The sequence below is a fragment of the Artemia franciscana genome, chromosome 11 (genome assembly GCF_032884065.1).
Source record: "Artemia franciscana chromosome 11, ASM3288406v1, whole genome shotgun sequence".
NCBI lineage: Eukaryota > Metazoa > Arthropoda > Branchiopoda > Anostraca > Artemiidae > Artemia > Artemia franciscana.
This window is the reverse complement of record NC_088873.1, coordinates 3,761,491-3,776,969: the sequence shown is the minus strand read 5'-3', so window position 1 is coordinate 3,776,969 and position 15,479 is coordinate 3,761,491. Positions and strand designations below refer to the sequence as shown.

At 34.6% G+C, this 15,479-nt stretch overlaps 1 protein-coding gene across 1 annotated transcript in view; it reads right to left on the bottom strand.

The window, feature by feature from the left end:
* LOC136032701 (uncharacterized) overlaps positions 1 to 15,479 on the bottom strand; it is a 78,408-nt gene that overhangs the window by 62,574 nt on the left and 355 nt on the right. Inside the window, exon 2 of the mRNA XM_065713005.1 lies at positions 13,203 to 13,546. Coding sequence (XP_065569077.1) covers positions 13,203 to 13,546 — 344 coding nt within the window. The remainder of the gene's footprint in view (positions 1 to 13,202; positions 13,547 to 15,479) is intronic.

The following is a 15,479-nucleotide window of genomic DNA, read 5'->3' as shown; positions in this document are numbered from 1 at the left end:
AAGTCAGACAAACTACATCGAAATTAAAGTAAATTAAAGTAAACAAAGGGATTAAAATTAAAATTTTTTCAGTTTAATATTCTTAAATTAAACTTAAATTAAATTATAAAGCTTATATTCTAATAGAACTTCTTAAAATGACAGATCAGTTTTGTGGAAGTTTTTAACTATTTTCTTGTTCAAAAATTAGCTTTCTTATCTATGGTTTAGGAAAAATTTTCATTGTTGACTGTAACTTTTAATGCTTAATTCAAAAATGCAATCACATCTTTTCTAGTGCGCGCAACTTTTTTGTAACATTTTTAACTTTTTTTTGCGCTAAAACTTCACTGGATTATGTCTGTAAATGTAGTGTAAAAACATGTTTTAGAAGCATCATTTATTTTCTGAAAATCGGTTAATTTTCAAGATTGGTGCTGCAGTCTTTTAAGGTCTCTTAAAGGCTGCATAGTATCTTGCGCATATTAATTGATTTGGAAGGTTTTTTCGAGGAAAAGGGAGTGTAAAATCAAGAAAATTGTTAAAGAATGAATTGATTAAAAATCATTAATCATATAGAGAGCATAAGAGAAAAAACAGCTAAGTTGTAGAAATCCGGAGAATGGAGATCTTAAAGTGTAGAACAGTTCAAGAATTTTTTCCTCGTAATTCGATTATTCAAGTTTAATTGGGCTGGTTCACTTGAATGACTATCTAAGAGCCTTTTCAATACGACAGGGATAATTGATAGACCATTGGATAAAGGTTGCAATCATGTTGTTAAAGGTGCTAAGTGGCAAATCAAAATTCAAAAGAAGATCAACTTAACGTTTTAAAATAGGCTTAGTTAATTTTTCATGGCTTAGTATGGTCTAAGAGATCCAAATTCAAACTGCCAGAACCAAAGAAGAAATTCTTGAACCAGTTCTTAATTCCAGAACCAAAGAAGACATTTTTGAAAAGCTTTGTAAGCTTTATATGGACAGTAGGAAGGAAAAGAAAAAATTCAAATAAATATCTTACTTCTATACAAAAAAGGATCCTTAGGGCTGAGGAACAAAGAATCTAAACAGTACCTTAAAAAGGCACAAATCTAAAATAAAAAAGAATCAAAAGAAAAAAAACAATATACACAATAACTACTAATTAAACTAACCAATTGAAAAACTAATATGAAAATAACCAATATAATATATATATGTAATAATATATGCAGCATCTCCCAGTTTTTATGGTTCAGGCTTTTTGTTTCTCAACACTGAAGGCACCAAGTCGTACCCCAAAAAAAAGATTCATTTGGTTGTTTTTTCTTTCTACTGGCCGTAGGCTCATTGTTTTCCAAGATTTTTTTCATTGGTTTTATTATTATTTGTCCATAAGAGTATGGGTAGCTTACAAGAGCGGGAAATAGCGCTATTGTCGACAAAAAAACCTCAACGTCATCTAGAGTTTGGCAAAAATTTGGCATTTTTTTCAGTTTAATAATGAAAAACAAATCATTTTTGCAGTAGGTAAAATTAATATAGTGATAAGTGTCTGATTTCAGACCTAGAAAAAAAGATTACAAGGCTCAAAAATGCCAAGTGTCCCCGAACGCTAGATAGCGTCGATGTTTTATTGTCGATAAAAGTGCCAGTTTCTACTCTTTATAAGTTGCCAATACACTTTGGTTTATCCATTGATCTTTCAGACTATTCTAGGACGCAGGGATTAATTAAGCTCATTTTAAAGCGTCAAATTGATATTCTGCCTAAGTTTAGTTTTCAGCCAAAAATGAGCAGAAATAAAGCCAAATAATCTTTCTAGCGTAAAACTACCACAAATCACCAACAATAAATAAATAAAGCCCAAAATAAACTGAACTAACAATAAATAACCGAGTTAAACTCAGAACGTGCAGAAACTAAAATAAATAACTCAAAAAGAGCAGAAACAAACATGAGTAGGGCTGACAACTCCGATGCCTTATCAAGAGCAGAACATAATTTGCACTTTACTGAAAAAAAGAAGCGACAAATGACCGTGGATTGTTAGTTTAATATACATATGCTGATATTTATTTCTTAAAGTCTCAAAAAATTTTTGACTTGTTAAAGTTAAGAAAGGAAAGCCTTTAATATGTATTTGTTTTCAGCAAAATACAAATTATGTTCTGATTTTGAGAATACATGGAGGTTGGCAGCCCTACTCATGTTAATATTCTGGTCGTTTTCAGTTATTTATTTTAATTTCTGTTGGTTTTGGGTTTCACTTATTTATTGATGGTGAATACTGGTAGTTTTACGCTTGGAAGATTATTTGAATTTATTTCTGTTCAGCTTTGGTTTAATGGAGCTCTTTACTTTTCTCTGAGAAACTAATTTTGTGGAAAAAGTTTTTGAAATTAATTTCTGTTTGTTTTTATTAATATTGTCTTTTTAATGGAAAAAGAAAATAATATTTTATGGCTTTTCGGCTTTTTTCTATAAGAGTTCATAGTTTGGTTTGCTATTTACATGCTGGAGAACTTTTTCAACAATATTTAGTAACATACACCCTTTGAAAATTTTTTACACAAATAGTATTGTTTAATTTAGTTTTATACCTCCTCAAATTGGCCTGAAAATTAAACCTTAATACAGTCCCACAAAAATTATATCTATGCTCTTTGAAAACCTGGATATACACTCTTTTGGTTTAGTTAAATTTTTAGAGCAGAAGTAATAATAGTAGCAGCCTTGAAATATTCAAATTAATACCCCTAGTCGTTCTTGGGATATTGCTGAGATGTTTTTATTGGCGGCCAGCATTCACACTATACCTTTTGATTTAGTTTTATAGCATCATTTAGCTTTTAAGCATTATGGACAAATTGCATAACTGAGGGGGGTTAACACACCCAATATCCCTAAAGATATAGTTACTTCACATAGGTATAAATGGAGAATTAGTAAGTGACATAGTTACCAAATGGCTGTCTCAAAATGTTGATTGGATGTATTCGGAAAATGAATGGGCTTAGGAGGAGGGCTGCTTGCCCTGTAATCCATTTTGACTCTTAGAAAGGGCACTAGAACTCTAGCTCCAATCGAAATAATTCTATAATAGTTTCAATGATTTTACTAGTTATGATAGAGCAGCTCTGCCTATGATATCACTTATCCGCCCTTTTGAAAACCTGCATGCTTATAGTTCTTTCGTTTAACTGAAACTCTCCCTAAATATTCCCTAAAAATGCTTAATACCCTTAGTGTTATTAGTCACAGTAAGTGTAGTGGAAGAATTAATAGTATAAACGTAGTATCTTCTGATTAGTTCAAAATCTGCCATAACTTACCCTGAAGGGCTAACTTGATAATTTAAGCCATTCTTGAGAGATTGTTTTGACACCCTTTTGACGATTTCATGTTCAGTATCCGCATAACACCTTTGGTTTTCTTCAACATCCCCTCCGACACACAAAAAACGTTTCAACTTAATACAAACAAACGTCCCTGAAGCATTCCTGATAAGTCTTTTTGAGAACCTGCGAGGGAATAATGTGTTTCGATTTAGTTCAAAACAGCTTCAATATCCCTCAAATTTGTCGCCTTAATACCCTTAGCTTTAGTAGCAGTAGTAGCAGTAGTAGTAGTGGTAGTAGTAACAATAGAATTAATAGTAGTAGCGTCAACTTTAGTAGCAGTACTAGTAGCAACAGTAGTAATAATAGTTGCGGTAGTAGTAGTAATATGAGTTGAAACAGTAGTAGCCTATTATGATGCAAATATTGTCTTTTGTCTAGCTCATCATTCCCCAAAACAAGCCCTAAAGGGTCAAAAGGGAATTATCGTTTTGAAAACGAACCCGATCGAATAAACAAAAGATAGGGCACTGTTGATTCTCAAAAAAGTTTAACTTTTTGGTTTCTGTTTAAGTTTTTCGCCTTTCAATGAGGAATCAGAGGCCAAATTAGATGAAATATCTCAATAAAATAAATGTATACAAGCGGGGACACATACGATATTTTCATTGAAGTTGGCGCATAGCATATTTATAGGAAGACGGCTGATATACTCCTAGATACTGGGTTGACATCAAACAAAGAATTTAAAATTTTAAAAATTTAAGGAATTTTCCTTTCAAAGGATTCTTTGAATTGTGTCTTTTATTTTGAAGTATCGTTTCAACTTTGAGTTTCTAAAAGATTGACAAAAACCACGGTAAACATTAAAATAGTATAAATAGCGTCTAACCGCATAAACTTTTGCTAAAACACTCTTTTAAATTTTAGGAATTAGTCATTGTGTTGGATTTGGTTTCTGCAGCTTAGCATAGAACGAACCAAAGCCTATTGTAGCCAAGAGTTGCAACCCCTGTTTCGAAAAAAAGTATTTAATGAGAAAAAAGTGTCATTGATCGGTTACTCAGAAACAATGACTATTGTTTCGACTGTCTAAATAGTATAAGTTTATTGCAAGCGCAGTATTCTTAATCATCAAATATTATTGAAATAATTGATTAAATCCTTTTTTCAACAAAGAGGCAGAATTTTTAGAAACTAGTATTTGATTACCTCTGTAATGAGCTCTTCAGTACCTATAGACAATTAAAATCAAATCAATATCAATAAACACTCGTGGCTGCTACGTGCACATCTATTACAGTCGATTTTTACAGAAAATGACTTTTTATGTGCATCTGATGTAGTTTTTTATGTCGCGTTATCGCGACAAATGAGTAAAACACACCTCGTAATATCTCTGATAATTTTAATCCCTAAATACAAGTTGCGGGCTGATAGACTTCATAATCCCTTAATTTATGCATGGTGTGTGTTTAGTACTATCTGGTGGCAACAATTTATACGTGCTGTGCGTCCGGGTCTAGCCTTATAGGCAGGTTCTTATACCAGTTGTGTCAGCAATCTTTTCATGCAGCTTTGTCAGCATCATCAATGCTTAGAAAAAAGTATAGAGTGATCTTGCGATGAATAAGAGAGGATTATTTTTATTATGAATAAAACATGGTTAAGACCTTTTAGGTTAAATGGTTAGAAATGGTTAAAAATTGCTGTTTCCAGTACAATTTTCAAAAAGCCACTGTGAATACTTACTAATCCTTTTGTCTAAGCAGCTTAGCCAACTAGCTGTTTTCCATCATGGTGCATTAACGTATATGGTGCAACGTATGGTGCATGGTGCATCAGGCTCTAGACGTTTGTGTATAAGATACATACAAGTCTGGAATTGGCGCTGTTTAGAAGGAGATATTTTAAGAAAACAATTTTTACTTCAGAATATGCAGGTAAATTGTAGTTAAAACATTTCAAGTACAGCTCCCCTATACTTTATCCTATGCTGTAAACTATATATTTCCCATGCACTTTGCCATGCGTCACTCTTGCTTCAACTCGCGTTCCCGTAAATTAAATGAACTGTGACGGAGGAAAGAACCGAAAATTAACACTCGGGGAATACGTAATTTTGGCTGTTTACATATTAAAGGGAAGGGGCAGTAAAGTATAATGGATATGCAGTCACAACGTGCTAACTACAATTTTTTGCATATTATGAAGCAAGAATTGTTTTCTTAAAATCGTTTTTGGTATTCGCCTAGAGAACTAACAGGAGAGAAGGAAACATGCTAAGCAAACAATTATTACTTCATAAAATGCAGAATAATCATAGTTAACATATTTTGCATACAGCCTCACTATTCTTTACTTCCAACCTCCACTTTTGAGGCAGCATTCGGTGCAGGTTGAAGGGGTTCCGTTTTTTTCATTGATTAAAAATATAACGTCTGCTGTAGTTGTATCAGAATAAATTTATATTAAATTTTTTGGTCAGCCTGTTATGTAGCCCAATCCTGAATGAATTTAAAAATGATAAGTAATACTGCAACTATAGCCTTGAAAAATAATTTTACCAGAGTTAAACTCTTCCATTGAAGAACTTATGTATCTTCTGAAATTGACAAAGGTGTTGGAATACAGGTTGTGTTTTGTCACATTGATCTACCTTTAGCAAATGAAGCATCACGAGCTAAAACTATACCGAAATGAAAAGTCAAATGAATTGCGTTTTAAAAGAATCAAAGAGAGATCCTATCCCAATGGTGGTAACCTTTGCAAGACTAGTTCTTGAGATATCAGCCACAAGCCCAACAGCTCAACATTTTTCTTCTCAACGACAAACCTGGTGGTCTTTGTTAAAAGATGAATAATTGTTTTAGTGATAAACAACCAGCTAGAGTACGTCCATGAAAACTAAAGGCTGATGAAGGATCTAGTCTAGCTAGAAAAATGATCGAAGGGAGTTTTCATTATGTTCTTTTATTCTGTTTAATACGAACACGGTTGCATTTACTCAATATATTCACATCCAGTTCAGTATAAAAAAAAACCGCTTTTGACAGCGCAGTAGTCGGGTGCCATGTCCATGATCCATTGAAACACGTTTTCTTTGCCCTGCTTTGTTTCGTCCTGACACGGGTCAATGGGAAATTACTTCTACGCAGTTGATTTACTTCAATTATAATGTGAAGGTTTTCGCTTAGTAGAAAATTTGTCATTGTAGTCATATAATTTTTATTAACTTAGAGTAGATCATGGCAGCTTAATTTATCTATCATGTTGTTCGATGAAAGAACGCCCTCCGAGAAAAAGGCATATGCAATATAGCCATTTCCTAGCCCACTGGTTAAAGTCCAGTGAAGGTTACAATTACCGAGCTGTTAATATATTAGGACTTCTATATCAGAAAATCGAGCTTGTTAATAATATGATACCCCTCTATAGATACCGAAACCCTCTAACAGGTTCCTAGGGTAAAGAGCTAAGAACCTCAAACTTAATGTACAATACCTATAAATGAGAGGGCATCAGTATTTATAGAGGGTTTGTGTTCGAAATTGGTGTTTCATTGCACTCTTTGTATGGACATAGTTTTATTCCTTTTTTTAACCAGGCTGTGCATTCTTAATACAACTGATTTTGAATATTTTCATTTTCAAATAGAAAAAATGTAAACATTCAAGCGAGAACTGAGAAATACCAGAATTCTCCAGCTACATGTCAACTTGTTCGACTAATTCATCCCTGAAAACAGTTCCAGTCCTTCAGGACTAGACCTCTGAAAATAAATTAAGGACCTCAGAATATTTCAAGAGTATCAGAATAGGTTACAAACTCTCTGTTGAAAACATTTCCAGTTCTGGAACAGTATGATCATTACACCTCGAACTTTTAATCAGATTTTTATCTGACAAATACAGCCCCAAATCAGAAGACGCCAGAAAATAGGGAAGAGTAAGTGAGGCTATTGCCAATGAATCTTTCGTATTTGCTGAGCTTCAGCCCGTTCTTCCAAATAGTGGAGTGCAAAGTACTTCATTTCCGGATGTTTGTGTTAACCTCTTGCTGCCAGACCAACGAAGATTTTAATGAATCAGAGCTATAAAATACAAATAGTGGATATTCTGTTTTATATACTGATCTGGATTCAAGAAACGAACACGACTATCAGATGGATCAAGACAAAAGTTTTGCTATTGCATCTCCTCTGGCTGAATCAGCGAATAAAAGTGATGCTCTCATTAATCATACCTGCCTACAAAGGTGGAAACGTATCATTCCTCGATACGAGTCCAAGAGACATTCCTGAAAACAATTCAGACGTAGAAAAAGGAAGCTCCATGATTAACAGTATTGCATCATCTAAAAAAAAGCAGGAACAGAGACAGATCAAAGCCAGGTGGAAATCGAATAAAGAATTATTATGCTGGAAAGATGGTGAGTGGAAAGCTACTAAAGATTTAAAGCTTAAACGGAAAATTTGCCCTCAATGCAAACATTATAATATTGATTCTAAAACGGTTAAAGTTTTCGAATGTTCAATCATTCTTGAAAGTGAGATGCAGAGTTTGTTTGGCATTTTTTTGGACAAAAATTTTCTGAGAGCAAAAGAAGATTTACATAGCTACACTTGTCTCTTACGATGATTGTGAGAAATTCAAAGGAGCTGATCTTGGCACTTCTATAAGAAAAGGAACCCTAAAATACAATTTGAAAACCTCAGAGGGGATGTTAAGAGTTTGCAAGCAAATTTCTTTGAGTACGTTTGGCATTGGCAAATGGCAAGTGAAGAATTGGTCTGAATAGGCAATGAAGGACGGCATTAATCCATCAGAAAATCCAAACCAGCAGAAAACCTCAATTCGGTTGGATAATAGGAAATAAGCTTTGCAGAAAGAAAACAAGGTGCAGATAATTTTTGGATGACCTCCAAAAACTCCCATTAGACTATTGTAAAGCCTGTGAGAAGAAAAAGTATTTTGAGTTTCCAGTTGGGACTTCTAAAGAGTTTTTTTATGGTTATAAGGAGAAAATGAGTAAAGGAGAGGGTGATAGTGTTAGCTATGACCTTTTTAGACAACTGTTAAAAGAAAAGGACATTGGGATTTTAAGCCGAAGAAGGACCAGTGTGACATGTGCATGGCATTCATGTTGAAGAACCTTACCGAAGAGGAGTATTTTGATCATACATTAAAGAAAGAAGAAACTAGAATGGAGAAAAACAGTGACAAAACCAAAGAATGCTCAGGCGTAATTGTTGTGACAACTCATGAACCTGAATCTACGTTGCTTTGTCTAAAAATAAGAGCGTCGCCTCTTGACTACAAGCGGTAGCTCGTTGTACATAATTGGACTTCTTACAATCTTGTGAGCTGCTACTTATTGAACGAAACTGAATGAATGAAACTGAATACAGTGTGGAACGAAACTGAAGGGAAGTTGAATGCATCCGAATAGTTTCGTCAGTTATTTACAGGTTAGAAGACCTGCTACGGTCATAACCAAACACTGAGGCAATTATTAAGTGGAGCGATGGATGTTCATATTAGAACAAGTCAATTTTGCTATTATACATGAAGTGACTGTAATGTAGAAGTATCTGGGAAAATGACACAATGGAGTGTGACACTGAATGGAGTGTGACACTGAATGACACTGAATGACACAAATGGAGTGTGACACTGTCCGCCAGAAAATTGAAAACTGATGCAAAGATAGAGACGTTTAATTTCTAAGCATAAATGTATATGAGATGAAGGATGCTAAGCGTAATCCTTACCCTTATCTATTAAAAAAAATAAACCATACGTTTTTCAAAGACGTAGACAGGATTGAAGTATTTCCATGATTATAGACATGGGTGTAAAAAGGGAGAATCAACTATCACCATGACTGTTGCCTATAAATACAGTCCTCATAGATCTGTTTATAACAAGCTCAGACATACGAACGAAAGGACCATTCTGCCAAAATGGGCTATGCAAGTACCAAAACTTCAAATACTTACACTTCACAAAGAAACTCTAAGACTTGATGCATGTAAGTTAAATGACCTCACGGGATTTCTAGATGTCTTGCCTCAAGATACTCATGCTTTCTATAAGGGCATTAAAGCTAAGTGATGCATGTTTATTATATTTGATTATAAACCAATTTTGTTTTTTTTAGCAGGCCAGTAAAATTTTGTTTTAGATAAAAACAACCTTTCTTAAATCTGTAGCCCATAGCCTAACCCACACCCGTCACCCGTTAACACACCCGTCACACCCTGTAAACAGATTTTCAACCATTTAGAACTCATTGCACGTATGAATTTCTCTTTTCCGTTCTCAACTTCGTAACACACCTCGTAGAAAGAAAATTGGAGCCATACACAACTCGTATAAGCTGTTTATAGAATTTCAAATTCCTTACGGTAATTGAAATTTGTATCTACGAATAAAGGATTTTTTCCTGAGTCAAGTGGAATATTTTGGTATTTTTATTTAATAGGTCGGAGCAACAAATTAGTTTTTCTTGTCTCCCAAACAATTTGATTTTCGATCATAGGCGGGGTGCACGCAGCATCCGCAATATGTGAAAAAAGGAAGTGACTAAATTTAATGTAGCTGCGAGTCTGCATTCATGCTTTTAGGGGTGTTTTCCCTTTTTTCAGAAATAAGGCAAATTTTCTCAGGCTAATAGCTTTTGATGGGGAGGGGGGCTAAATTTGATAAGACTTATGTATTTACATCACCATAAAAATCCAATTCTTTTGATGTCTCTATTAGTACCGAAATTTCGTTTTTTAGACTTTCGGTTAATAATGAGTCGGGTCGCTCCTTAGTTACAATTCGTTACCATGAACTGTTTGAAAAGTGTGGACTAAATAGTCCTCTATGCCAATCTTATGCAGTCATACAACTGAGCTAATAAGCGTAAAAGACTCTTTAAGAAATCTGTTTACCGAGCCTAACGTTTTACGAATTCTTCTTTATATTAATTCTTGATGAATAAATATAATTTTCTTTTTATTTTGCTTATTTTTCCTTAATTAGCCCTTGCAAAAATAACTCCTTTTATACTTACCATTCCTAAATGGGTACTTTGGGGGGATTTGGTCTAGCATACAATTATTATTCCCAGGAAAATTTATTCCCAGGAAAATAAATAAGAAGCGCCTTCGAAAGGAATCTATACCATTATGGAAATGGTATATTAATAGCCATTGTTCAATTAATTGAGCAGGGTTTAAATATATTTTGCAGTTTCAAGGATTTTTGAGACCCCACACCGACACCACCTTTTGGCTACACAATGGACATAAAATTTCTTTTTACGCTTTTGATGATTTAGAGAGGATTTTTTTTTTTTTTTTTTTTTTTTTTTTTTTTTTTTTTTTTTTTTTTTAACGAGAATTCGTGTTTTGGCGGCAAAAAATACCAGTCACGAAAAGTCATTGGAATGTAAGCTGGCTAATAGGACAGGCTAGTTCAATTTTTACTAGTAGTCGCAATAACGAGTGAAAAAGCAAGTTTTTTAAAATTTGACCACACTCCCGTTGCTATAATCAATTCTTATTTACCAAGCTGTGTTAATAATTGGTGTCAGTCATTGTCTTGCAAGTTTTTCAAAAAAAAAATTACTTAATTCTTGAATTAATCGATAATATTACCAAGAAGAAAGTTAGAATCAGAATTTTCATTAAAGTCATGAGGGTAATAATATGAATTTAGCACAAAAAATACTCCCCAGAATCACTTTCTAGTAGCAAACTGGATTTACTTTCAGTCCAGCTAATTGTTTTCTTCTCGCGAATAACGGTATGGCAGCTTTAAGCTAGTTGCGAATAACAGAAATAATCTATGAAAGTTCAGCCAGTTTTACTTCCATCACCAGAAAAAAGGCCTTAGATTGAATTAAATAAAAAAAACAAGTTTTTTCAACTGAAAGTAAGGAGTGACATCAAAACTTAAAACGCACAAAAATTACTTCGTATATGAAAGAGGCTGCTTCCTCATCAACGCCCCGCTCTTTACGCGTTGGCGTTGATGAGCGTTGGCGTTGATGAGGAAGCAGCCTCTTTCATATACGAAGTAATTTCTGTGCGTTTTAAGTTTTGATGTCACTCCTTACTTTCAGTTGAAAAAACTTGTTTTTTTTATTTAATTTCTGAACGTTTTTGAATCAATGCATGTTTTGATATTGGCTCTCCGCAGAGGAATAACCAAAACGAAATTTGCATATTTTTTTTTTTTTGGCTCAATGGCTTTCTCATAATTTTGATCGAATGATTTTGAGAAAAAAAGAGCGGGGGACGAAGCCTAGTTGCCCCCCGATTTTTTGGTTAATTAAAAAGGCAACTAGAACTTTTAATTTTTTACGAATCTTTTTATTGGTAAAAGATTTACGTAACTTATAAATTAGCTTACGTAAAGAACTTTTATATTCTCATGTTTTTATTACATATATGAGGGGATTCGCCCCATCGTCAGTACCTCGCTCTTTACACTAAAGCTTAAATTTTATCCCAATTCATTAAGAATGACCCCTGAATCACAAAAGCCGTAGAATAAGTAGTTGAAATTACCGAAAATACTTTAGCGTAAAAAGCGAGGTATTAGAAGGAGGTGAGCCCCTCATATGGGTAATAATTTCTGTTTGTTTTAAGTTTTATTGCTGTTCCTTACTTCCAGCTAAAAAGGTTTTTCACTTTTATTTTTTATTTTTTTTTTTTAAATAATGCTAGTAAATCCTGCTCTCCCTTCATGGAAATTTTCTTCTCCCATTACAAATTCTCGAAGGAAAGTTCCCCCAGCATATCCCCCTCTTCTCAACCCCTCTCCCAAACCAAAAAAATCTTCCTGAAAACGCCTGTATACTTCCCAATAACCATTACTATATGTAAGCACAGGTCAAAGTTTGTAACTTGTTGCCCCTCCCACGGGGACTGTGGGGGAGTAAGTCGTCCCCAAAGACATAGTTATAAGGTTTTTCGACTACGCTGAATAAAATGGCTATCTCAGAATTTTGATCCGTTGACTTTGGGAAAATAATTAGCGTGGGAGGGGGCCTAGGTGCCCTCCAATTTTTTTGGTCACTTAAAAAGGGCACTAGAACTTTTCCTTTCCGTTAGAATGAGCCCTCTTGCAACATTCTAGGACAACTGGGTCGATACGATCACCCCTGGGGAAAAAAAACAAAAAAAAACCACAAAAAAACAAAAAAACAAAAAAACAAAAAAACAAATAAACACGCATCCGTGATCTGCCTTCTGGCAAAAAATGCAAAATTCCACATTTTTGTAGATAGGAGCTCGAAACTTCTACAGTAGGGTTCTCTGATACGCTGAATCTGATGGTGTGATTTTCGTTAAATTTCTATGACTTTTAGGGGGCGTTTCCCCCTATTTTCTAAAATAACGCAAATTTTCTCAGGCTCGTAACTTTTGATGGGTAAGACTAAACTTGATGAAACTTATATATTTAAAACCAGCATTAAAATGCGATTCTTTTGATGTAGCTATTGGTATCAAAATTCCATTTTTTAGAGTTTTGGTTACTATTGAGCCGGGTCGCTCCTTACTACAGTTCGTTACCACGAACTGTTTGACATGCTTCGCTCCCAAGTATGCCTGAACCTTTTTTCGGGTAGGCTGATATTTTCGAAGGAGCAAAAGTTCGAAAAAACCTATAAAGATAGTTGAGCTACTTGGAAAAAAAAGACACTGAAGCATAAATCGTAAATGTCATAAAAAAGGGAAACGGGCACTTAGCCCCCTCCCCTGTGCACATGCTAGTTAGTCTTTCATATGAAAACGGCATGTGTAATTAGATAAACATAAATGAGCGAAATTCATTTTAAAATAGGGCTAAGACACCCATTTTTCTTTAGCAGCGGTAAGTTGTTATATAAGAAGGAAAATCACCTTCAGAGCTAATGGTGTTGCGTTTGTTGTTGGCTTTCCTCCTTTCTTCTCATCTTGGTCAACTGTAACATTTTTGACATCAGGTTCAGAAATTGTGTTGGTGTAGTCCTCACTGTCCAGAGTCTCATGGCCCCCTTTTTGTGTAGAGGTTGGTGTTAATTGAATAATTTGAGTTGCAGGCCCAGATTGAGGTTGTGAGATTATGCTCAATTCTGATCCAATCGTTGTTTCATACTCAATCTCGGGGGTAAATGGACTTGTAGGTATCGTGTCATAATCAGTTTCGGTAAAAAATGGGCTTGCAGACGATTGTAAAATATCGTTTTCTTGTGCAAAACAGAGTCCTAGAAGAGATGATCGATTTAACCAATTAATTACTTTAAAATTTAATTAATTATTGTTTAGTCATTGTTGGTAGGGAAGTAACAGAATTTTTATTTATTTATTAATACATCAAACGGTAAGCAATAATGCTTGTCGCTATCACCTGTCACAAATAAATTAATCGCGCAACTCAATTTTAGCTTTCTGTAGTCTATAAGAAAGAAATCGCAAAAAATTGAGAGCTTATTAGCCTATATTAATTGTCTATTAGCCTATATCAATTGCCTATTAGGTTCAAAGAAGCATTTGATGAATATTAATATTTAAGAGAAAAACACTCGGATTATACTGCATACACACTTAATTGTTTATTAACGCGTTTTTTTCTACAAAAACACTTTTGTCCATGATACTTGCCCCCCTGTGTATGAAAGACTGCAATCATTGAAGATAGTCCACAGACTAAATTGCACTCAGGGAAAATCGCACACCACAAGTATAAAATTGTGCCATAAAATATTGCAATCATAGGACATCCCACTCAAATGATCAAACCTAGCCATGGATGGCATTTCTAATGCATTTAATTCTTTTTTTGATTTTGGCAGCCCTCACATAGTAATAGCATTTGTCTTTGTCTCTCTCTTTCCCCCTCTCTGTCTCTCTTTCCCACTCTGTATCTCTCTCTCTTTCTGTCTCTCTCTGACTCTTCTTTTCTCTTTATCTGCTTCGTCCTGTGCTGGTAACCAGTCAATATTAGTAAAAGAAAAAAGGATGTCACGTTTAAGAAGGATGAAGATCCCCCTTGTTCTTTACGTTAAAGGTTAACCTACAACTCTTCCAAAAATGAATATCTTCCCTGAAAAAGGTGCACCCTAATTTTGTTTTTATAATCAAGAGTCTAAAATTTGAAAACAGGATTTTTCAAGTCTTAAAGTTTAAATTTTCAGTTGAAGGAGGTGCTTTATGGGAGCTGTACTGCCTCCCCCAAAATTGGGCCTTCGCACAAGATCATTGTGCTTATGTTTGGCTAAACGCAATCAAGTACCTTATTATGCAGGGACTGCCCGTACACGGAGAGAAGCAACGTTTTCGGTTTCTAGTCCTCTCCCCAAAAGACTACAGCTTGAATATTTTAACCATTTTCTTCCCTCCTCTTAAAACAAAACAAAACATAGGTACCTGCAGGGACGTCATTTTGGGGCAGCTTGGCAATGATAATTCAAAGGACGACATATGCCATTTTGGTCGAAAATGAGCCGTCTATATGTGAAGGGTCAACTTAGCACGAGGAATCAAATGCTGCAGTCAGAATTGTCATATCTCGTACCGTTGTGAAGATAAAAAGAGACATAAGGGGCGTTTAGTCTCTGGTTTGTCAGGTCTTATTGCAATTACGAATGGCAGAAGAGGATTATTTTATGGATCTTTTGCATGGGGACCTGGCATTTGTCTCCTTTTTTGTCAAGGAAAAAGGAGGCATACGCCAAAAAATAGGATAATATTGAATAAGCTCAGAATACTAGAATTTCATGTATACCACTGAAAAGTGCGTAAAAGTTGGTTTAGATTATATTCCCTTTATCTCCATTATTCCTTCCTTCATAGCGACCATAGCCGATAAACTTTTTTCCACTTTTGGGCTCTCCGGAAAAGTTACAAAAATGGCATATTTCAACCTTTTAAAATCACAACTGAGCTGTCCCCACTTATTTACCAACTAATAAGCCACATAAACAAAATACTTCCTCACTTGAATCTTCTATGATTTTTTTTTTTTGAGAGGGGGGAATAGTGAATACATTTGGTGGATAGTAATAAAAAACGTATTAATAATTCGTAAAAGAAGTGCCTAGAAATTCAAGAAAAATTAAGATTTTTGGACACCGGCCCAAAGCTCCCCCTTATGGATAAATAGAATACAAAAAACAAGAGCCGATGCATTGGATCTAG